Source organism: Manis javanica, chromosome 1 (genome assembly GCF_040802235.1).
Source record: "Manis javanica isolate MJ-LG chromosome 1, MJ_LKY, whole genome shotgun sequence".
NCBI classification, from domain to species: Eukaryota; Metazoa; Chordata; class Mammalia; order Pholidota; family Manidae; genus Manis; species Manis javanica.
This window is the reverse complement of record NC_133156.1, coordinates 104,578,434-104,601,768: the sequence shown is the minus strand read 5'-3', so window position 1 is coordinate 104,601,768 and position 23,335 is coordinate 104,578,434. Positions and strand designations below refer to the sequence as shown.

Sequence of the window (23,335 nt, the reverse complement as noted above, 5' to 3'; positions counted from 1 at the left end):
ATAGCATGATATATATTATTATTATTATTATGAAAGACTGAGGAGAAACAGGCTACTTATGGCTATGATAACTTAAAGGTGGTATGTATAGGCTTTGAAAAGATTTTGATAGGGGAGGAAGATTTCATAGACTTGGGATAGGATGATGACAAATCCAAAATTCTCTATTTTATGAATCTCTTTTAGTGTCCCAGAAAATAAACACATCTAGTGCTTAAGTGAATACCTACAGTGATGCAGAGATTCCACCACAGTCATCTTATTTTACTGTCAAAGAACTATCAACATGGTAATAATGATGGGTAACATTTTCTGAATAATAATAATAATAATAATAATATTAATAATAATATTTGCTGTATAAGGCAATGTGCTAAATGTTTTACATGCTTTATTTTGCATAGTACTCAAAACAATACTATGAGATAGGCAGTATTATTATACAAAAAGAAAACATTTAAAAGGGTTAAGTATTTTGATTAAGGTCTCTTGGCTAGCAAATGACAGCAACTGAATCAAAAGGCACAGTGCCACACTGCTGTAAATTATTATTCTTTCATTCCACTAAGTGATGATCATAGTACATTGTAATACAAGTGAACACTGGGTACTCTGGAAGCATCTCAGCTAGACTAGAGTAGTTAAAGAGAAGCTGTGCCTGAGATGAATCTTGAAAGCTGAGAAGCAGCTAGAACAGGAAGAAGAATGGTATTCTAAATCAAAGGCAGCAGTCTATGCAGCAAACCGGGTGAGAGAACATGGCATATTGAAAGATCTCTAAGTAGTTTATCATGGCTACAGACAGGGAAAAATGGAAAAGGCATAAAACTGGTGAGTCAGAAGGTACAGTTTATGAAGCTCTTGTGCACACTAGGCAAAAGCACACAGTTGCAACCTGAAAGTCCCGATAAAACACTCAAAGGCTTGCCCTGGGAGTTGAGTTTGGGAAAAGTTAGAAGGATGTAATTTAATATAGCTATCATAAGGCCAGAGTGAAGCTGGAAAGAAAGACAGACATGAAAAAAATTAAGAAGGAAGAATTAACAGCATGTGTAATTGACTTTATAGCTGGGGTAAGGGATGGGGAAGAATAAAGGATAAACTCCCAGTTTTTAGACTCTGGTGATAATGCCAGTAAGGACTAGAAGAGCTACTTTGAGAATTTTTCTTTTGTTATGCCAAAAGCTCCCTTTCTGTGAATTTTCCCTGCAGATATTTGTTCTGTATGCTAAGGCAATGGTCTCCAGAGGGCAGTTCACACACCTCAAGGAGTCTGCAAGATAGATCCATTAAGGTGTGAGAATAATATGACAATCTCTATTTCCATTTCATTTTTATCTAAAAAATAAGTAGTAGCCTTTATTAAAATATATGTATACACAATAGGATTTGTACATAATTTATAAATAATTATACCTGTACTGGAAGCATGTACTTAACACATCTTTTTAAAACTAATAATGGTATTACTACTAAGGTAAGGTAACACCATACAATAAAATGAGTTCAATTATGGTGTGCCTATTATTTATCAGATACAGTACTACTTCATATGTACTTCCATTTATCCTTACATTTACTATTTAGGTACATAATAATCCTGATTCCCAGATGGAGGTACTGAAACTCTTACCACAGCCCTTTCACGACCTGAAATAAATTTCTTAATCTCACCAAAAAAATGGCAGGAGTAGAATTTGTTTCCCATTCTGACAGCCCTTTAAATATCTGAAGACAGTGTGTTTTTTGAGTTACTTTTTCTGGGATCAATGTCCCAAATTCCTTTAAGTGTCCTTTGTAGTTAAGTTTCTTGGCTACTCTAGCCATCTTTGCATGAATGATTTTTACTTTGATCAAGTCCATTTTAAAATGTATTATCCATACTAAACACACTAATCAAGATAAGGACTTATTAGCAGAAATACATGTGTTTTTTGGGTACGAGTATCATCTTCTAGGAGAGAAAAATACAGTAAAATCACATGACAACTTATTATATACTGAGTACCATTTATATTTATCACATTTACCTTGATGCACATGCCAAGCTACTCTTCCAAAGTGACCCTATTACTTCTCCACTCAAAAGCCTCGAGTGGTTTTTCCATCTCACCCAGAGAAAAAGCTTACACCCTTACAAAGGCCCACAAGCCTGTATGCTCTGATGTCCTGTTCCTTCTGCGCCTCTTCTACTATCACTTTCCCCCTTGCTTACTCTATTGTAGCATAAGAACCTCTCAGATGTTCCCTGGCCTTCAAGCATGCCCAGCCTCAGTACAGGCCTTTGTACTGTCTTCCTTCCTTTGCCTGGAATGCTCTTCCTCTCAGAGATCCGATGGCTCATTCCTTCATTTCCTTTAAGACAAATGTCATCTTCTGAGACCTACCCTGACTGTCTCGTATAAAAGAGCAACTAACTTTCCAATATTATCTATGACACTTTCCTTGCTTTGCTTTTCATAGTGTTTACTGCATCTAACATATATTTTATCCATTCATCCATCTACCCATCCATCCATCTATCCATCCATCCATCCACTCACTGATTGATTTATTGAATGTCTTTCTTCCTCTCCCTAGAGTATAAGGATAGGACTTCCCTATGTTTTGCCTACAGCTGTATAATGCTACCTGGCAAAGGAAGTGCTCAATAAATATTTATTAAGTGAATAAAGAGAGAAAAGGAAGGTGTAACCTGATTAAGCACATTATACAATATAATGAATGGAAGATTCTAAATTAAAACTTGTAATGCCTGAGTTTCTAGCTTTTGACACATGATGGAGAAGTATTTCATAAATATGAGGGATTAACAAACTCTATTAACAGAATCTAGTATAAACAATTTTGACTTTATAGTAATACTAGTGTTTAATAATAAAAGTGATAACTTGAGTATCTGAAAGAAAATTAGCTAGAAAGGATGATTAAAGAAAGAAATATAAATATTAACACCTACCTTAAGATATTAAATAAATGCTTTAAGGGGTCTGGGTATAATTTGCATTCCAGTAAGAGTGGAATCTAGAGTCTGTTGCTTTCTAGCTATGTAAACTCAGGCAAGTTACCTATTTTGTCTCATTTTCCTCATGTGTAAGTGGGTATTTTAACAGTAACTACCTTTATAGTGTTGATGTGATGATTAAATGAGGCCGTGTATGTCCCTGCACATATATTAAATGTTAATTTGTATTAGCACGGTATCTGACATAATAAGCTCTCAACATATATTAGCTTTTGTTATTATTACCAAATTATAAACTTTTGGTAGCTTATTCTGAAAATGACTAACCCACAGATACACCTGGTGAGGACCATTAACATCAATTTTTTAAAAGTATTGTACATTAATTACCACATAAGAATCCAGCACCTTTAAAATACATCTATTCCAGTATTAAAGTATTATATGTTCTGGTACTATAACAATGATTTTGGATTTTGTTTGTAAGTCATATATAATATAAAATTTGAATATCTAACTTTATAACTTTAATTCATATTGAATTCTCAATTTTTCATTCTTCCCAATATACCTGAGAGATATGGCACACTCCCAATATGCACAGTGCCTCAGAAGAGCAGTAATTCTCCACTCAGTGAGGGGAATGTGGTAAGGTGAGGTGGAGTGGGTTGTCCTGAGTTAAGAATTACTAGCTCACAAAAATTATTAGAAAAACAAAGCTGTGATTCAGAGGCAAGAAACAGAGTTAAATCTACAGCAAAACATCAAGTATATGCCACAGATCCATTTCTTTAATTTATACTTAAAATCTCTTACTAGTGTGTTTTCTCCACTGGAGCTATTCCACAGCCTCATTCGATTATCTGTACCAACAGTGAGGAGGTGAAGCCCATCATTTGTAAAACATAAGCCATTAACTTTCCCATTATGAGCAGTGTTTGCTGCAATGAAAAATACAATTCACTGCATCTCTTTTTGTATTCTGCACACATTTAATGCTTGATAATATAGTTATTTAAACATACTGAAGGACAACTATCTGAATTAAAATATATAAATTAATTATACTTAAAAATTAATCACCCCCTTGGATTGTTTGAATATGGCAAGCTATGTAAATAGAATTACAGAAAGAGAAGAAAATAGGAAAACCAAAGGGTAAAAATATATTGCCAAATATAAATAACTTTTCTTTATAGAATAAGCTATGCTATCAAACTCAAACACATCCTCCAACATTAAAATTTTAAACAACCTTCAAACTTCTTAGATACTATTTCCATTTTTAATCTAAAATCATTCCATGGATTATTAAAAATCAATACTACTAGTATTTTCTATAAAAAAAACTTTACCAGGGAAAGAATAACTGTTCTAGTCTCAATGAAAACTTATATTACTTTCAAAATGAATGAGTTTGAGAAAGCATAATTCTCAATAGTTTGGTGATTTACTTAAAGATTATTAAAATAATCATAGGTTTTATATAGTTCATCCCAGTATATTTCTCTCCCAGAATTAATTTTGAGTCATAATTTTAACCTACAAAGAAATTAAATTCTATTGTAAAAATGCAATATAAATGCAATAGAGGTACTCTGACACCTGGATTACAGCCGACTTACATTTAACACAACTTGCAAATTTTAATTGGACACAATAGCCACAAAATGTTACTATTCCTTTAATTTATTGTAACTTCTTAAGAGGCACTGAATTTGTATTAGTTGGAGGAAAAAAAGGTAAAAAGTTAAACCAGAAACATTTCTACATTTGAAATATCAGAGGCAGATGAAATGCCATCCTTATTTGTATCTTCAAGAAAGACAAGCAGAATTTAGTTTTTGTAACCTAGAAATTGATTTATTATGAATGCCTTTTTAAACTATAAAATTTGTCATTTATCCATGTAGTTTTACTATTTAGTTTCAATTCAAAATTTTCCATATTAAAAATACTATCATTGTCATATTTCTATATTAGTGTATTCTTTATTACCTGATTCAGCAGCTTGTGACTTTTTTCCATTATATTGATCAAGAGTAATCAAGCATCCTGATGCTCTTCTCACATCCCATAATTTTACTCTACTGTCAGCACTGAGAAGAAATAAATGTTATAGTGACACACGTATAGCTAGGAGAGTGACTACCACTCACTCACCTTTCCAGTATCACGGCACACAGAGCTCTCATCATATTAACACAAATATTTATGTACATCTGAGTTGCTGTACTTTTGTCTTTTCAGCAAATATTTAATAGTCAACAGTAGCACAAAGAAGTGAAAAATAGGGGAAAAAAAGGGTAACCTTTTTTAGATCTTAAGGACAGAATTCTGCTGGTTTTGGTGTTTTTAATGACATCAGCATCATTCTCCCCAAGGACTAGATAGGCTTGGAACTTGTTCCTTAAAAGTTTGTTATTACATCCTTTCTATTGTTTGTTATTCAAATATTGTCTAGATAATTAGGCAGTTAACTAAATTCACTTTGTTTAAGAATACATCTGGCATGAACTTGGTGTTTCCTTTTTATATGACAAATAACAGGGAATAAGGTGAGTAATATGGACAGTGTATTTTTATATCATTTCCTGTGCCTCAACTAAATCTTTGACAGGTATACTAAATTTAATGTCTTCTAGAAATTGGAAACTTTCATTTTATTTCAAGTAAATGAAAAGAAGAAAGGCAAAACTATGATCACACATCAATTTCAGATTCTAAACTACTACTAAAGAAATATAAATCAGTTCAAGTGATGCTATTATGTCCTCACAAAGACCTCAATAATATTCTAATCAATTAGGTTCATCTAAGCTATTTTAGTTAGAAAGAACAAATGTTGCATTTTATAAGCCTATTTCTCATTTATAAACCCTGTATATATATGTAAAGGTTTATCTCTTCCTACAATCTTGATTCTTTTCACAGATCACCATAAAACCTAGCCAACTAGAACAGTCAGCAAACACTGGCATTTGCCATTCTCAAACTGGTTTTCTTTCTTTCCAGCTGGGGAAAACGTCTACAATGGGATGGATGAGTGTGGGGATTTCAATCTCTTCTGAAGCAAATTAAATTTGAATATATCTGACTCCTAACTTTGACTGAACTAGGTTTATTCTGGTACTGATTCAAATTCCTGGGTCACTCTGAGAACTGACAGCCTCTTAGTTTCCCTCTGATTTGAGAAAAACCAAGTTAGGCACTAACAACATAAATCCACTCTACCATGAACCCATAACCAGCACCTGGCTGCTCAACTTCACATCCTCTTTAGCCAGCCTTCTTACAGATACATTCCAGACATGGTTCTACTTCAGAAATCATAAATATCAATGTTATATTATGTAAACTATAACAGAAGCTTCTTTGCAGACTAAAATATTACAGAGAGGAAGGGCTGGCAGCTTTACAAAAATCTAATCACATATCTTCATAAAAATTACATTAATAATTTTTGCAATAGTTTTTCTGCAAAAATTTTTATTAAAATGTCTTATCAAAATCTTTGACTACTACTTCCTATCCCTTTCAGTTTTTCTTATTCTGACACTCATACTTCCATCTCATTAGGTCCTTGATCCCTCCTATAAGCCTTGTGATTTTGTTTCCTTCCTTAAACTCATGACAAACAATTTTCAGACAATTGTTTAAATCTCTGTCACTTAATATTTGATTTATGTGACTTAGTACAGATATGATCTACACCTTCAACTGAGGACACAACAGTGGCCAGAAATCCTATGTGCCCTTAATCAGCTTCCTCTCCCATTCATAAAAAATCTCACTCCAAATTTTTACTACCTTCCCTCAAAATTGCATCACTATTCTAATATTTTTCAATGGATGAAATCAAGTCCTACTCCACTAAAAAAGCATCATAGACCATTAGGTTTGCATGTCTTGAGCTTCTCTGCCAAAGTCACAAACTTAACTGTATTCACATCTACTTTTCCTCCTTCCATTTAGTCTCATGATTACCTTCATGTTTCAAATCAAATCCCCTTCTGCTTGGACCCTAGATACTACCCTCTCCTGCCTATTCAAGGTCCTGATGCACCAGTTATTTGCTCCATTTCTTATCATCACCAATTTCTCTTTACTGGTACAGTCTCCTCAATATTTAAATATGCAAGATTCTTCTAACAAAGCCCCCCACATCTCTTGACTCTCTCAGAGTTAAGTACTCTTGCTCTCTTTTCCCACATTACACCTATCAGAGATATGTACCTCTACCAAAGCATTTTCCAGGATGTCCTATAGTTGCTGACTTTTTTGACTATACTTCTCATTAGTCCTTCTTGGACTATTACTTGGTTACCTGTATCCTTAACACAATGCTTGGCATTTGGTATGTAGCCATTAAATTTTAGTAAATTGAATCAATGAATGGAAAGATGTATTGAATTAGATTCAAAGTAATTCTGTATTAAAGAAAATTAATAAAAATCCTACTATTTTTAAGTTAAATGTGCTATACTTTGTATGCAAAAATGACACAACACAGTTGTTTTACAGGTTGTACTAGCAGATTTGCATTGCTATATGGATTCTCTTATTTTCTTTGTAAAAGATGAGCATCTTCAAGACAGTCAGAATTAGGATTACTGTGCAAAGGAAAATTTCTGTTCGTGATATGAATTAAAATCTGTAAGTCAATTATTTTATTTTTGAGGGCTTAATCAATAACTAAATATGCATTCTGCATAAATATGGTGTTTTCAAGATGCTTATTATTATACTTATTACTTATTAATAATTTGGGTTTTACCTTGCAGTTGCCAAGATATAATCATAACGTGGTGACCAGGAAACTGCCAGTATTTCTTGTCTGTGACCTGCAATTACAACTGTATGAAAAGTCTTGCAAAATATTTGAAAAATCAAAGAATACAGTTCAATTAATTGTTTAATTTCAAAGGAAGTGAAGAATATTAAAAATAAGTTGATACCATTTTTTCACATGTATAATAATCTGTTTAATGTGAAGTCTATGAGGCATTTCTCACACATGGTATTTTACTATAAAAGGCCTTATTTTGGTTTGAAAAGAACAGAGCAAGTGAGTCTTACTTTTTAAAAACAGCATTTGCCTAGTAAGTCAATCAATCAATAAGTGATGTAGCTTAAGCTCACTTATCTCCAAAAAAGCCACCACAACAACCATACAAGATAAACATTCTAAAAATAAAACTGTTCCCTAACTTTTCAGAAAGCTATAACAAAAAAATCATTTCAATTCACAACTGCAAAAAAGCATTCATATAAAATTTTTCTTCTAGAAAGCACAAGTGTAAGTTCTTAAGAGATCAGGACTTTCATTCACTTTCACCTAACTGAACTATTCAAATCAGATATTTTCATTTACTACTTAGCTTATATTGACAAAAATTCATGATAATGTAAAACAAATGCTATCCAGCTCACCAAGTTTTCTTGATACATTATGTATTTCTCAGAGATGAAAAAAATGTACATTTCTGAGTTACATCCTATCTTTTTATTGTTTAGAATTAGATGATTTAATACTGATAAAAATTTAAAATTAATTTTAAATTAATATACCTTTACTGAACAAAGTATTTTAATACCTTTTTTCTAAAATAGTTTTACTGAGAAAAAAAGCACCTAAGTATTAAAAATGTTTATTCAGACAGAACAATATTAAACAATGCTCATGGGACAAATGTACTGATGTAAGCTTCATTAAGTAGTTTACTTTTAAAACTGTTAGAAGTAACACAAGGTTTTGAGTTAGATTTTCCATATCCTTTGAGATTCCCCTATGGCCATTGTTTATATAATGTCTCCTGAATAGTTCAGTTTTATAAGAATAATGCACAAAAGGATCTTTATTTCCCTGCTGACTTTTAACAGCTAGCACAAAATACATCAATCATGTCACTTACAAAGAATACATTGTTAGTAATGTTTCTTTTTATTGAATGGTTTACTCAAAGTAGTTGTTGTTTCAAATAAAAAAATACCCTGTAGAATGTGGGAACAGGATCCAGACTTTAAGTCACAAAGTTGTACTTTGGGCCCTCTAGTACCGACTGTAAAAACAAAAACAAAAATGATTTAAGATATTTTTATTATACATCATCAAAATAAAACAAGTAACCACCATTATGAATCATGACATTTTCTCTGCCTCCATGCAGAAATATAAACATGTATGCTAAAGCTGCATATCAGATCATTTTTAATGTAATTAGAACATCTGAATTGTATTATACTTTAGTACTGAGACTCTTCACTGTGCTATTTTTTACATTTAATTTTGAAATAGTTATAGACTCAAAGGAAATTTTAAAGATAGTACAGAGAGGTCCTATATACCCTTCACCCAGGTTGTCCCAACTGTTATATGTTAGGTAACTATAGTACAATGTTAAAACCAGGAAACCTGTATTGGTATATTGTGTGTATTAAATAATGCTATTTTAATACATCAAGTAAGCTTATATAATACTTTAATTTTTCCATGTTAATGATATACTTTTAATCACTAGTTATAGTTTCACAGAAACTCTAGACACAGACTAAGTGGGCTTCAACAACAAGTTAGTATTCAGATGAAGTAGTTCACTGATGTCTAAAGGTAAAGAGATTCATGCAGTGCTTCAGAAATAATGGAATCACAGAGATCTGATGCCAGAAAGACATCTTTTCTTCCTCATGCATGTGAATTTTTGTTGCAGGTGTTTTCATAAAAATGGATGATGAATTTGAAACATAATCTTAGAGAAAAGGAAATAATTTCCCTTTTTGTTGTTTAATTGAAAAAGTTGCCACATTTTTATTCATGTAAAATCTTTGGAACTTTGGTGGTTTAAAAGTAACTCTTTAGGGAACAGAAATGTGCTTTCTTTATCTTTGAATACTAGCGGCTAGCATAGCGGCCAACTATTGTATAAGTCTGGTAAACTGAATCTAAATAGTAGCATATACCAAAGTTTTTTTTTTAACTTTAAAGAATTGTGATCTTCATCTGGGTTAAAACATCTATATCAAAATTAACTATATATTTAAATAAAATAATACATGTACAAACCTGCTACCAAACAGTGCTTGGTGGCAACTGGAGACATATGATGACAATAAACAGTTTCTTCAAAATTAAATATATCTGCAGTCTGATAATCAAAAGACATTTCAAAAGTGTAAGTTCTAATTATCAGGAAAGCATCAGGAAAAATATTTACTAATTTTCACATTCTTGGCAGTTTCAAATGGATTATTTAGTTGACTTAATATAGGAATATAATACCCTCAAAACCTGATTAATTTTAGATTCTATGATATTTATAACACTCTTTTCCCTTTTGTGAGAAAAATAGTTTTTCTTTAATGAATGTCAGAGATTAAGAACGAACAACCACCTGGCTCATATCTTCCTCTCCAGTTCATTCTGGGGGACTTCAGTATTTACATAGGTGATCTAGCCAATACTTTGCCTCTCAGTTCCATACCACCTCAGTGATGACACCCAGGACACTCTCATCACCTAGAACTGCTGCTCCTTTGAAATACATTTCAGTTATATATGACCACAGTGTTCTACTATTTTTAGCATTTTCCCCCACAGCTACTTCCAAGACATCCAAATAACACTCAGAACTGCTATCAGTTCCTCCTGCCTCCACTTCTTTTCCTTCTTCAGCTTAGATTCCAAGGTCCAGTACTTTAGTTGCCAGTATCACCAACTCCTTTGTCATTCATCTTTGCATTGTCAAGACCTTAATCCTGGATGACTCCAAATGTCTGCTTTTTCTGCACCCCATATCCAGGTTAATCTACGACTTTTTCTATAAAGGGTCAGGATTGTAAATATATTAGGCTTTGAGGGACAAATACTCATTTCTGCCCTTGTAGTGTCAAAGCAGCAACAGTCAACAAATGAGCACATTTGTGTTCCATTAACACTTTATTTACAAAAAGAGGCCAAGAGCTCAGACTTGGCCTGTGAGCTGCACTAATGTGTACCCTGCTCTGCCAGGTGAAGAAAATCTTACAAGAGGGCAAACTGGTGTCACTTGTCTCAATTGGGCTTTCAGTATTTACTGCCAATCCTATTCTCCACAATATTCTCCGCAATATTCACAGTTATGTCAAACCTTCTCCACAAACACTGCCACTCTGTCAAGACAGGTGACCACTTCAAAGTAAAGATAGGAGTCATTCAATGAGAATTCCCTTACTATTGATAGTCTTATCAACTAACCTACAAACACATTTGCTTCCATTTATCCTTCTTCCTCCCTCACTCCTGTTATCAAGGAAAAATCATCTTTCTTCATATTTAAAGTTAATCCCCTTATGTTCAGATTCCTTCAGCACTGTTAGAAATCTCACCCCATACATTATCTCCTGGGTATCTATAACCTCTCTCTCCCTATTAGCTCATTCCCACCAGCACTAAAAAAAGTTCAAGTCTTTTTTTATCTTAACAGCAACCCCCTCCCAAAGGCAAAAAAAAAATTCATCCTACATTCCTACTAAGTTGCACCCCATGTCCACTGCACAATTATTTACAACAGCTAAGTCATGGAAACAACTTAAGTATCCATGAACACATGCACAATGGAATATTATTCAGCCATGAGAAAGAAGGAAATTCTGCCATTTATGACAACATAGATGGACCTTGGGGGCATTATGCTGACTGAGATAAGACAGAGAAAGGCAAGTACTATATGATCTCACCTACATGTGAAATCTAAAAAAGTTAAATTCATAGAAACAGAGAATCAAACAGTGCTTACCAGGGGTGGGGTGGTGGGGGAAATGGGAGATGCTGATCAAAGGATATAAACTTTCAGTTACGGGTAAGAGAGGTTTTGAAAAGTTGCACTGGAAAAGGGACTTGAGGCAAGGTGTCACCAGAAGGCAAAAGATAAATTTAGTGGCAGCAAATGGAATGCCAGGGTGAATTTAGACAATGGGAGTCACTGGTAGGTTTGCCTACAGACACAATGAATCTGATTAATAATAATAATTCTGGGGTGGAACGTACCAGAAAATGTGGAAGGAAAATAGGGAAGGGAAAGAATCTAGGAATTTTTAGTAGTAATCTAGGTGTACAATGATGGTGAGGGGAAAAGAAAAGAGAAATATGAGAGAGTTTAAAGGAAGAACTGCCAAACTGGACTTAAAGGATGTGAGAAGTGACCATGTCCAGTTTGGAACATGTTACATTTGAGGAGATGACACTACACATATGTAAGAGAGATTTTGTAGACAGGTATAGAAATATGGGAGTTGAGCTCAGGGAAAAGATTAGCATTAGAAAAATAAGTTTGACCAAATATCATAAAAACTATTATTTACTGTCTACCTTTACTAAGCTGTAATAGTAACAGTTTACTTTTCCTTTAAGTTCTTAGGTCAACAGGAGAAAAATTCTATTTTCTTTCTTAGACCACTAGATGAGTTTTGAGATAATAAAGATAATAATAATAGCTAATGTTTTTGAGCACTTATTCTATGCTAAGCACTGTTCTAGGAACTTTACATATACTGATCTATTTACAACCATTCTAAAAGGTACCATCACTACCCGCATTTATGGACAAGAAATCTGAAATACAGAGAGGTTCACACTTGCCCAGTGTAACAGAGCTAGTTAGAGCTAAGCCAAGGTATGAACTCAAGCAGTCTAGCTCTCCTTAACCACTACTGTGTTTTCATATGTAATATACATGACACCTTGGTAAATAATCACACTAAAATAAACTAGAAACAGATTTCTAAATAAACTAGATTTTCTAAAATAAACTAGAAATAAACTAGAAATAAACTAGAAATAAACTAGAAATAAACTAGAAATAAACTAAAATAAACTAGAAACTAGAAACAAGAAACAGATTTCTTGTCCATAAATGCGGGTAGTGATGGTACCTTTTAGAATGGTTGTAAATAGATCAGTATATGTAAAGTTCCTAGAACAGTGCTTAGCATAGAATAAGTGCTCAAAAACATTAGCTATTATTATTATCTTTATTATCTCAAAACTCATCTAGTGGTCTAAGAAAGAAAATAGAATTTTTCTCCTGTTGACCTAAGAACTTAAAGGAAAAGTAAACTGTTACTATTACAGCTTAGTAAAGGTAGACAGTAAAGGAGTTAAATTCTCCTTCATCCTATAGAGCAGCTTGTAAAGATTTTAATTTACTCACCTGTAATGTATTTGTATCCCATACTTTCAGAGTTTTATCAAATGAGCTTGATGTGAACATGCCAGTGTCATGAGGATACCACTGTACAGTTTCCACACTATATTGGTGAACATCAGGATGGTTTCTACAAAACAGCAATAAAAATTCAGAGATAAAAAACTTACACAAATTTCAAAATTTATACCATATTAACAAGGCACAAATGGTCAACCCCAGATCCCATGCCTGGTCCCAGCTGTTCAAGGAAGGAGAATATCCACGAAACTCTTAGTTTCAGGCTTCCATAGTGTGATGTGGAGACTAGCTTCCTACCTGAGGCTCATAATATGAAGACTTCCTATTTCTGTACTTTGACCTGGAGGGATGAGCCAGCTACATGGGACCTCTTCATAAAGGGAGCAGTTATTTTTCCTTACTAGAGGAGAAACCTCTTCTGATTTTGCATTTGCTTTTCCTAAATACTATTTAGCAGCATTATCATTCTTAGAATTGTTGAATGCCTCACATACATCCACGGTGTGCCACATGATACTGCTTCTGATCAAGGAACTTGATCATAGGAATGCAACTCATAGATGCCCATGGAATATATCACTCCTATACAACTCATCTCCCATAGAAGCCCAATGTGCTGAAAGCTCAGTTATGGATGGTATCAGCTACAATACCACCTTGTGAGGGTGATGTGCTGTCTTGAAGAATACAGTATCTTCTCTGAAGTGATCAACATAGTATATATGTCACTTTCACAAATTTTAATTCAAACTGTATTATTAAAGACAATGAGGGAAATCTGAATACCAACTATATATTTACTATCAGGAATTATTGTACATGTAAAATAATAGTACTGTAGTTACATTTATGAAGTCTTTTTTTACAGATACAAATTAATATCTATGAATAAGATGATGTTTCTGGGATTTGATTCAAGATAATTTTCAGAGTGGATGGTGGGTGGGGAGGGTAGAGATGCCAGGACCATCATGAATTCTTATTTCTTAAGGTGAAGGTCTGGATCAAAACAGTGTTAAGGACCTTGAACACTGTGGTGCTACCAGAAGGAATGAGAACATGAAGAAGGAAAGTCTTAAGTGCCAGTTCTGGCCCTAGCTTGAGCTACAAAAATACAAGGACTGTTGGGCCTACCCATATTTCCTTTCTTTCTATGCCATCTATATATTTGTATATTTCAACTCATTTCCCTTTTCTTCTCTCTCTCTTATCTTCATTATTTTACATAGGTTACCTGTGCAATTGGGTCCACAGGTTGCATAAGTGATACAAGATCATGTAAAACTAGTGGAAACAAGGACATTATCTTGAAACTGGAGCTGGATGCGGTAACTAAGACAGGATCATCACCCTTTGGGGAAGGGATGATTAGATTTTTTGGTGTATAGTGGATACTTGCATTAGGTTAGGCTGGAACTTTACTTTTAAAATAAGAAGGGTAAGTACTGTACGAAAAGTGTATATGCATGTTGGACAGCCAAATGGGAGGAATGTAGTCGGCATGTATCCTTTTTCTTGGTTGCTGAGCTCCAAACCCCTTCTGTTCGGGAGAAATCCCTTTTTATTGAAAGACAGGGCCCTGCCTCTTGTTATAAAAAGCAAGGAACTCCAGACATTCTTTTTCCCTTCCCCTCAGCAGTAAGGGCATGCACATGTGTCAGAGGGTCATCGATCCTGCCTGAAACTCTAAAACTCCAGCTAGTAATGGAAACCCTGGGGGTAGTTAGCAATTATTCATAGAGTTGAGAGTCTATGTTGGTGACATGTAGCAGAACACTAAACTGTTCCAGTGGTGTGACCCTGACTGTGTTCTCTATTTGAGTTTCTCTTGCTTTCTGCTCATTTGCTACATTTGATTCTCCCACCTTCCTGACAGTTATGTGAGATACTAAATATCTTTCCAATGAATTTCTGCTTATCAAAAGTAGAATTGGTTTCTATGTGATCCTAACTCTAAGAATACACTGAGTGTTTACTTGATCTATACAAATATTTTCCAGTTTTAAATAAGACAAATTATTACAGTAGTGATCACAAATAAAAACTCATGTATTTAAAATTTTAATTTTAAAATAGAACAAAATATTATGTTATTCTCTTACTACATGAATGATCTATTATTCTTATTCATATTTAATGAGAATTTTGGTACAGGTAAAGAATCTTTTTGGTGCATAAGAACAAACAGATTAAGTAAAGCAAAAATAAATATCAGGAAATAGTCTAGACCACATTGACTTAACAATTCTTACTAAATTTTTTTTAAGCTAGATTATAATGTCTTCAGATATGAGAATGTTTAACTCATTTTGTAAAGATGCTCACGATCTGTCCATTTACATTCAGGGTCACACTTTTAAAGACAGCATGTGAATTCAAGAAGAAAGTCATAGTAAAGCAACAGATTGATACACTGAGTGTTAACTTGCCTTTACACAGCAGAAAAGCAGATCATAGTCCTTCATGGAATAACATTATATAGCATAAGGTATATATGAAAATATTATTTTGATATGTAACAAATTAAACAATGTTAAAATGTTAGCTAAAATAAAATAAGATAAGATTAATTAATGTAATGGTCTTACACTTTAGAATTTAAATGTTGTTTTCTTCATGGGCGTGGAGAGGAATATAAAATGATGTAAGTCTCTTAGAAACCAAGCTGCAGACTAGCTGAAGTGGTATCTGGTTCTGTATCAAGTGTCCCTGTAATTATATTGCTTTCCATTTACACAGCGGCATTGCAATTTTTAATGTACTTTTTAAAAGATATTCAAGTTTCACAGAAACCTTCCAAAAATGACAGGGCAAGTATAACTATCTCCAAGACAAAATAATCTGAAGCTCAGAGAAATAGTTTCCCAAACCTGTATTTCCAAAGGGAGGCACCAGAGTCAAGAGCAATTGTAACATCTCCTCACAAATATTCCATGGACTTATACACCTATTCTAGTACTTCGGGAACAGCTTTAAGAGAGAATGGTTATTGCTAATAATACATTCATGATTTTTTCCTCTTGAAAGCATTTTCTCAACATCCAATCTGTTAATCCAAAGGTCTGCTCAATATCAGATCAGATAACAGGCAACAAGAAAGAATTAAGTGACTATTATACAAAATCACAACAGTCACAAATATTTTATTAGAGACTTAAAAATAATTCCTACAAGACTAGAGAGCTACTAAAGAGTAGTTATAAAATCTAAGACAGACAGATATGTTCAGTTAGGCAGCTCTGAATAAGTAGACAGGTAAGAGGTGTGTGTGTGTGTGGGTGGCAATGAGGGATTGTCTGTACATTTATTGCTTCTCACTATCTTTTTGTCCCATTAATAGCAGCTGAAAATCTAACTTGTGTTTAAAACTAGCTGAAAGACTCATAAATAAACCTTACACTAAGTGGTACTATAAACTATAATTAGTTACAGTATATTAGTACTGAGGTATGCCATATAGAACAAAGTTTGACAAAACCAAAAGTTTTTAAACAAAGTCCTTTTGAAAACTGGAGCTGTTAAAAACAGCTATACCTGAATTTCACTTTTTATCCTAAGAAAATGTCGAGAGATATCCATGGAAATATATCATTTGAAAAATTTTCTTGAGACATTCATATGACTGCTATTTTCATGTTTTGCGTTTGATGCAAGAAAAATCTCAACTGTTTATAAATTCATGAATTCATTTTTCATACACACCTGTCAATGGAACAAACTGCTTTACATGTGTAATAAGGTTGTCTGCTGGAGTTCTCAAGATCATAAAGTACAATCACACCATCTGAACCACCTGATAACATGCTAGTGATAAAAAAGGTTCATGTTAATTTATCATTTTTTATAGTTCATTTGTTTACAATTACATATTTATGAAAATTAGTGGTCTATAAACACCCAAATGTATTATGCTCACAAATACAGAGTAAATCTTCATTAATTAAATGTTAATAAACTAAAATCGATCTGTAATCATTTAAAATTGACCTTCAGGATTCCAAAAAGAAAGGACAGTAGAAACAAAATGGCAAAAGATTATTTCTTACTGAAGAAAGTAAAATATTACAAAGTCACTTTAAATGTCCTAATTTTAATTGTGCTAAATGAAAATGGAATCAGAACAGCTATTACTGATGCTATGTATCTGATCATAGGCAAGTTAGTTTTGATTCTTTTGAAAAGGGGGACATTTTCACCCAAATCATAAAGTAGATGTGAAGATGAAAGTTCTATCATTTCTATACAAATTAGAAATATAATTGTTTTACAATAATATTTAAATTCATATCTCTAGAACATCCTCCTCTTTTTCTAAGATGTTCAAAATATGGCAGCTTACTTTCAGAGATTTCCTGGTACTGTTCACTTCCTTAATCTTTATCTGTGCCTTTCCCTTTATTTTTATTGTCCCTATACTGCTTAATTTATACTCTGTTCCAAGCAGTTTCTCCTCAGTGTAAGGTTTTGTCCTTCTGGGGATCTTTACTTAACTAGCTAGAGAGATTATAGGGCCCAGACTGCTCCAGCCCCTCCAGGTCTTACTGTGAACCCCTTGGACAAGTACGCCATCCTCTGCTAGTTTCAGGTGCTGTAGTCATACTGGCTTGCTGAGCTTTCAACTAACTATTTGTCAGTTAACTTGGTGTTAATCAGGTCCATCAGGGGCCCAGTGCTTTTTACTTCCATCCCTTGACATAGAGCTGATACAACAAAAATCTTGTAGCTATCAGTGGTTTGTTCCCAACCATATTTTGTGGTTTGTAGGGATATTTGATCACTTATACTTGTTATCAGTGTTATACATTTGGTTTTTTTTTTTTGCCATCTTTAGTTCTTTGTTATTTAAAGTGCATGATAAGGAGCTTGTGCCAGAAATGAACATACTTCTTTCTTCACAGAGAAGGTCATGCTATACAAAAAAATCTCAGCTCATCTAAACTGTGTGATTAGTGGTGTAGTAGATTTACATTCTGGTATGAGCTCCTTATTTTATTGTGAACTAGTTACAATGGTGTGGATAAAATGAGAGTTCCTGTAGCCAGGATTCTCACCTGACCCTGGTTGACTAGCTCACTGCACACCTGTGGGCAATACATGGCGGTTGACTCTATATAAAGAACTCTGCCCAGTGCTCTGAGTGTGACACAGTGGCAAGGCTGCAAGGCTGCAGGAGAGCAGAGCAGAGGCTGGAGTGGTGGCAGCGCCAAGGACAGAGGTCCAGAGGATGGCTGTAGGGGACAACTGGGCAGAGAGGCCTAGAGGATGGCTGTGCAGGACAGCTGTGCAGACAGAGAGGCCCAGAGGATGGCTGGGCAGACAGACGTGCCCAGAGGACAGCTGTGCAGACAGACGGGCCCAGAGGCAGAGACCGGCTTGCTGCATGCAGACTTGTTCTGAGTGAATGGGATTCTAGTGACTAACCTGCCACCTGGAAATAAAGTTGGGTGTAACCCTTTCACCACAAGAACGTCATTTTGCTGTCATTTTCTTTGGTCACATTGAATCCATAGCGAACTTGCCCGGGGCTGAAACCCATTGGCAAGACAAATGGATTCATGAAAAGCAGCACTGATTTACAGAGTTGTTTTAAGAAAAGTTCAATACCAATTTGTAGAACAATTAAGTTAATATAAAAGTAGTTCTTCAAATTTCTTGGCTCAAACAGCTCTAAAATCCAGTCAATAATGGGCAGTAAAGAAAGATAGCAAGTAATGTAATGAAGTTTTTAAAGATATTCAATGTTAGCTTCATTACAAAATTTTTTTAGTTCAGTAACTCTAATTGCATATATAGAGAAATATTTATAAATTTTAACAACCACAACTTTTATTTTCATTGATAAAATGTTGCAGCTTGTTTGGGCACAGTTGAGTTTCATGTGTACCACAAAATCCCAAAACATTTTTGCTTCCTATTTGAACTTTGTGAAATACTGTGTTTTACCATGGTATTACGTGTATTATCAATGCAAAAATTATTTTCAAAGTTGAAGTTTTTAGCTGAATTGAAATGGTATTTGCAATAATGTCAGATGTTTCATTTTTGCTAGAATGACTTCCAGAAGCTTTCCTTTGATTTTACTAATTGGGTGAAAAAATTGAACCATTATTGGAATTAATGATTTTGTATGTGAAGTATCTGATGACACAGACCATTTAACTGTTAGGTTATTATGCTGCTATCAGAGTGAATACTGTAAGAGATATGGTTTCGTGTTTTTATATAAACAAGAAAACCTGCTATTAAAGATAAATGAAATTAACTTAGAAAACTTTAGAAGATACTAAAAAAAACCCCTCAAGCTTCACACTATGATATGCAGGCGTACTTTCTGTAGCTGCACTTGTTAAAATGCTATTTTCAGGTAGACGCCTTTATGATAACTCCTAACTTTGGAAATAAATTCTTCTTTATCAGACTGATATATTCTGGTTTCCATTCTGGTTTTCAATGACATAATTAAAGGTCTCCTGATGGTTGGTAAATATTAACAAGTATTTTCAGCAAGTTACTTGCACATTGATTTTCTTGAGAAAAGGAAAATCAATATCTAATTTTCCATTAAACATATTTTGCTTTTTATTTCTCTCTTTGCTATGAAGGAGTTTAATACAAAACACAAATCTTAACAAAAAATGAAATAAACAGTCATAGAATTTTACCATATGCAATAAGGAGGAAAACCACTGTAATATAAGAATCTTGACTTTTCTTGTGATGTTCTGCAAAAAAGACCCTTAAGCCTATTTTCTCACACATATTTGATGCATATTTCTCACACATGTTTCCCATTTCCTGGGTCAAACAATTAATCACTATCCCAAATGGCTGGCTGGAATAGCAGCACTGAGTATTATTTCCACCAAGACCCAAGACTAAAAGAAATCAGCTATCCCTTGCTGTTCATGTCTGCATTATTTTATAAGCAAATGCCCACAGCTAACTTAAATGGAAAGTAGTACTTTGTGTCAGGAAAAAGCAATGAATTATCCCGGTTCATCTTTTAGATTTAACCATGTGTTAAAATGAGAATTTGTTCACTGTATATGTTCCCATATATTACTAAGTGAGACATGACAGAAGGTAGAAATAAAAAATGGAAATCTTTCAAATCTTTCTGATCTTATTTTAATGTAAATAATAATAATAGTTATAACCTAAAAATTCTAGGGCAAATGCTAAACGTAACATGATTTAGTTACTTTTACACTTGTTCTAATTATAGACCACATGAAGGATTTTGAACTAACGTATAAGAGTAGTGGGATCAAGGTGAATTTTAAGTGGAGGGATGCCATATTCAGATTTGTATTTTTTGAGGCACTTCAGCTGTTCGGTGGAGAATGGTATGCAAGAGTAAAGGTGACAACACTTTTGATTAACAGGAGTGGAGACAACCATTTATGATATACCAGATCCTATGCTAATCAATCATGTTACACATATAATCTCAATTTTTACAACAAATTTGTTAGGTAGGTATTATTGTTCCCATCATATAGCGAAGGCAACTGAGAATTAGATTCGGTAAATTGCTCAAGGTCATACACCTGGTAGGTAGTAAAGCCAAGAGGAATTCAAATACAAATTTGGTTTGTTTCAAACTTAATTCTCCAAAATATACTTTTGTTGCATTCTGTATTTGTTTTCCTGTTAGACTCCCATTAGATTAGAGTAGTAATTATGTTTTAAAATAGCACCTACAGACACATACCCCAGCAATTAAAAGTATTTTTCATGCAAAAGAAATTCAATGTTTGTTGATTTAACAATGAATATATTTATATTAAAGTAGTTGAAAATGTTTATCTGGCAACATTTTGTAGGTCTGATGCTCTGTATTTATTTGAAATTAGTAGTGCCATATTAAAAATGCTATAATTTGGAATTTTTACTAGTTTTTATGAATCTTTATACAATGAATCTGAAAGTAAAATTTTACTTGCTTCATTGGCACTTAGATTAAAACAAGGTATAAGTATAATAAACTTACTATCTCCCTTCAACAGGTTCAATGTCAAGTGTGTTAATGCCACTGCCGTGGATCCTTTCAACATCTCTGTCTTTGTTTAACTCCAGTCCCAAAATCCTTTAAGAAAACATAACAATTAAAAGGGTGAAAAAGAAATAAGCAAGCAATAGGAAAGTAATTTAAATCTAAAAAAGCCCTTATTTCACCAAGATTACATATAGTACAAAAATTGCAAGTAATGCTTAAGTGTCCTTCTACCAGATATCCAAAGGTATTTGTAGATTTTTAAAGACCCTTTATGAATTCATTAAATATCAACAGTACTAACAATTACATGTAAAGAATTCCTCCTGGAGCATTATCTTAAAGTTCATTTAAACGGTGTATTTTATTAATTTTTTATTAAAATATTTAGAGACTGAAACATTTTCATCAACAAAAAGTTAAATTCTGGTAATTTAAATTTAACAGAGGACACCTAGTGGACAAAAGCTTAAACTACAGTATTAAAAATAAAATCCCCTCAAGTTTTTAATGCCTTAGGTGGAAGTACAAACTGAGTATGTTCAATTCAACAGCTAAGTACATTTAAATAAAGCCAATTAGATATTTATAAATAAAAATGATCAAGTACTCCCACAAATTAAGACGAAAAAGTTTCTGATACTCCCTAACAGTAAACTACCATTACCCTGGTGAGGTTATTAAAAGAGATGATATATAAAAAATGTTCATTAAAATGACTAGCACATAGTAAGTGCATAGCGAATATTAACTATTAGAATTTGACTTAATGTGTTGGATATTAAAAAGCATTTACACTAATTTAATCAGAGTTATTTCTGGATTTATTATTATCAATATGTTTATTTATATGGCCTATCAAATTATTTAAAAAAATAATGCACAATGATACAAAAGGTACGAACTGACACTTTTACAAACTGGCAGCAGTACTAATAATTACAAAATGATTTTAGGAATCATTTAGCAGTATTATTTGATTTAAAAATATACATGACCCTTTGTCTTCTGGAAGACAGTTTACCCTTAGGTTCAAATACCTGGTCTAACACTACTTGTCTGACCTTGATCAATAACAGTAACAGCCAATACTAAGAGCATACTATTTGCTGACAATGTAATCAGTGGTAATAATAAGTGTTGATAAGTGGTAACAATAGTGTTAGCAAGTGTTCCTAAGTAGCAGATTTCCTGTGGGGTAAATTGTGTCATTAAATACTTTTCCTCACATAAAACTAATATATAAGTAATTTGCCTAAGGTTATACATCTAATAATTGGCTGAATGGCATTTGAACAGACATTTTTTTCTCCAAATCACTATGCTGCTATGCAATTTCATAGCTTCAATATTTTACCAGAACATAATTTTTTCATATTTTTTCCAAGGAAATTTCCATTCCTTCTTAAAATAGTTTTTTATTAGATGATTTTTCAAATTATAACAGTAATGTGTGCCTCTTGTAACAAGTAAAATAATACTATACTCACTGGTAAAGGTGATCATCCCTTCCTTGAATTGCCTTCTCCTGAGAAACATGGCTCCTCCTGTTAATATTACTATATTTATCTGATCTATCACCCCGTAGGTAACCAACCCCCTATCACCACTACCATCCCCTCTCCAACAAGCATGCTGCTCACCAGGCTTGGGCTTTGATTTCTGCCTCTCCCAATACCTTTATCACCTGAGTTTGTCAGTCCCCGCACTTGGACTACCTCCTCAATCTGCACAGGTTCTGAACTATCACTCTAGGCCAACCTAATCCCTATCTGTGTTTGGAACCCTACCCATGCCCAATTTAAAGAGTTGAGGACTGAATTGTTTGGAAACTAGAAGGGATTAAGATGAAGAGTAACTGGGAGGGTAAAACAATGAGGTTACGGGTGGTGTGTGTGGAAGGAGGCAAGGTGCACAAAAGAGTAATAGAGCAGGCTTGAGACTGCTATTCTTAGGCCTGTTTGCAAGACTGGCCCTTGGCTGGCTTCTGGTTATTTCAGGAGGGTTCCCATCATTCCTGAATAAGAATGGTTCCCTGTGCCTAACCTGGAGCAAACAATGGTCTTTATGATGAATACCTGCTTTCCTTCTTGGAGTCTGGAATTTGGTACATGCTAGATACATGCATCTGCATGCTAAGAATTTTGGAACATGATCTAAAAGAATTGTTAA

The 23,335-nt window shown here is 33.7% G+C and overlaps 1 protein-coding gene across 4 annotated transcripts in view; it reads right to left on the bottom strand.

The window, feature by feature from the left end:
* ERCC8 (ERCC excision repair 8, CSA ubiquitin ligase complex subunit) overlaps positions 1-23,335 on the bottom strand; it is a 45,857-nt gene that overhangs the window by 10,194 nt on the left and 12,328 nt on the right. For 3 of the 4 annotated variants that reach the window (XM_073235896.1, XM_017663798.3, XM_073235902.1), the window contains exons 2-9: positions 21,161-21,256; positions 16,870-16,971; positions 13,153-13,276; positions 10,029-10,110; positions 8,959-9,027; positions 7,743-7,809; positions 4,964-5,064; positions 3,782-3,906 (exon numbers count right to left, since the gene is read on the bottom strand). In XM_073235896.1, the coding sequence (XP_073091997.1) occupies positions 3,782-3,906; positions 4,964-5,064; positions 7,743-7,809; positions 8,959-9,027; positions 10,029-10,110; positions 13,153-13,276; positions 16,870-16,971; positions 21,161-21,256 (766 nt within the window). The remainder of the gene's footprint in view (positions 1-3,781; positions 3,907-4,963; positions 5,065-7,742; positions 7,810-8,958; positions 9,028-10,028; positions 10,111-13,152; positions 13,277-16,869; positions 16,972-21,160; positions 21,257-23,335) is intronic. The other variant, XM_073235898.1, reaches the window with a different exon arrangement.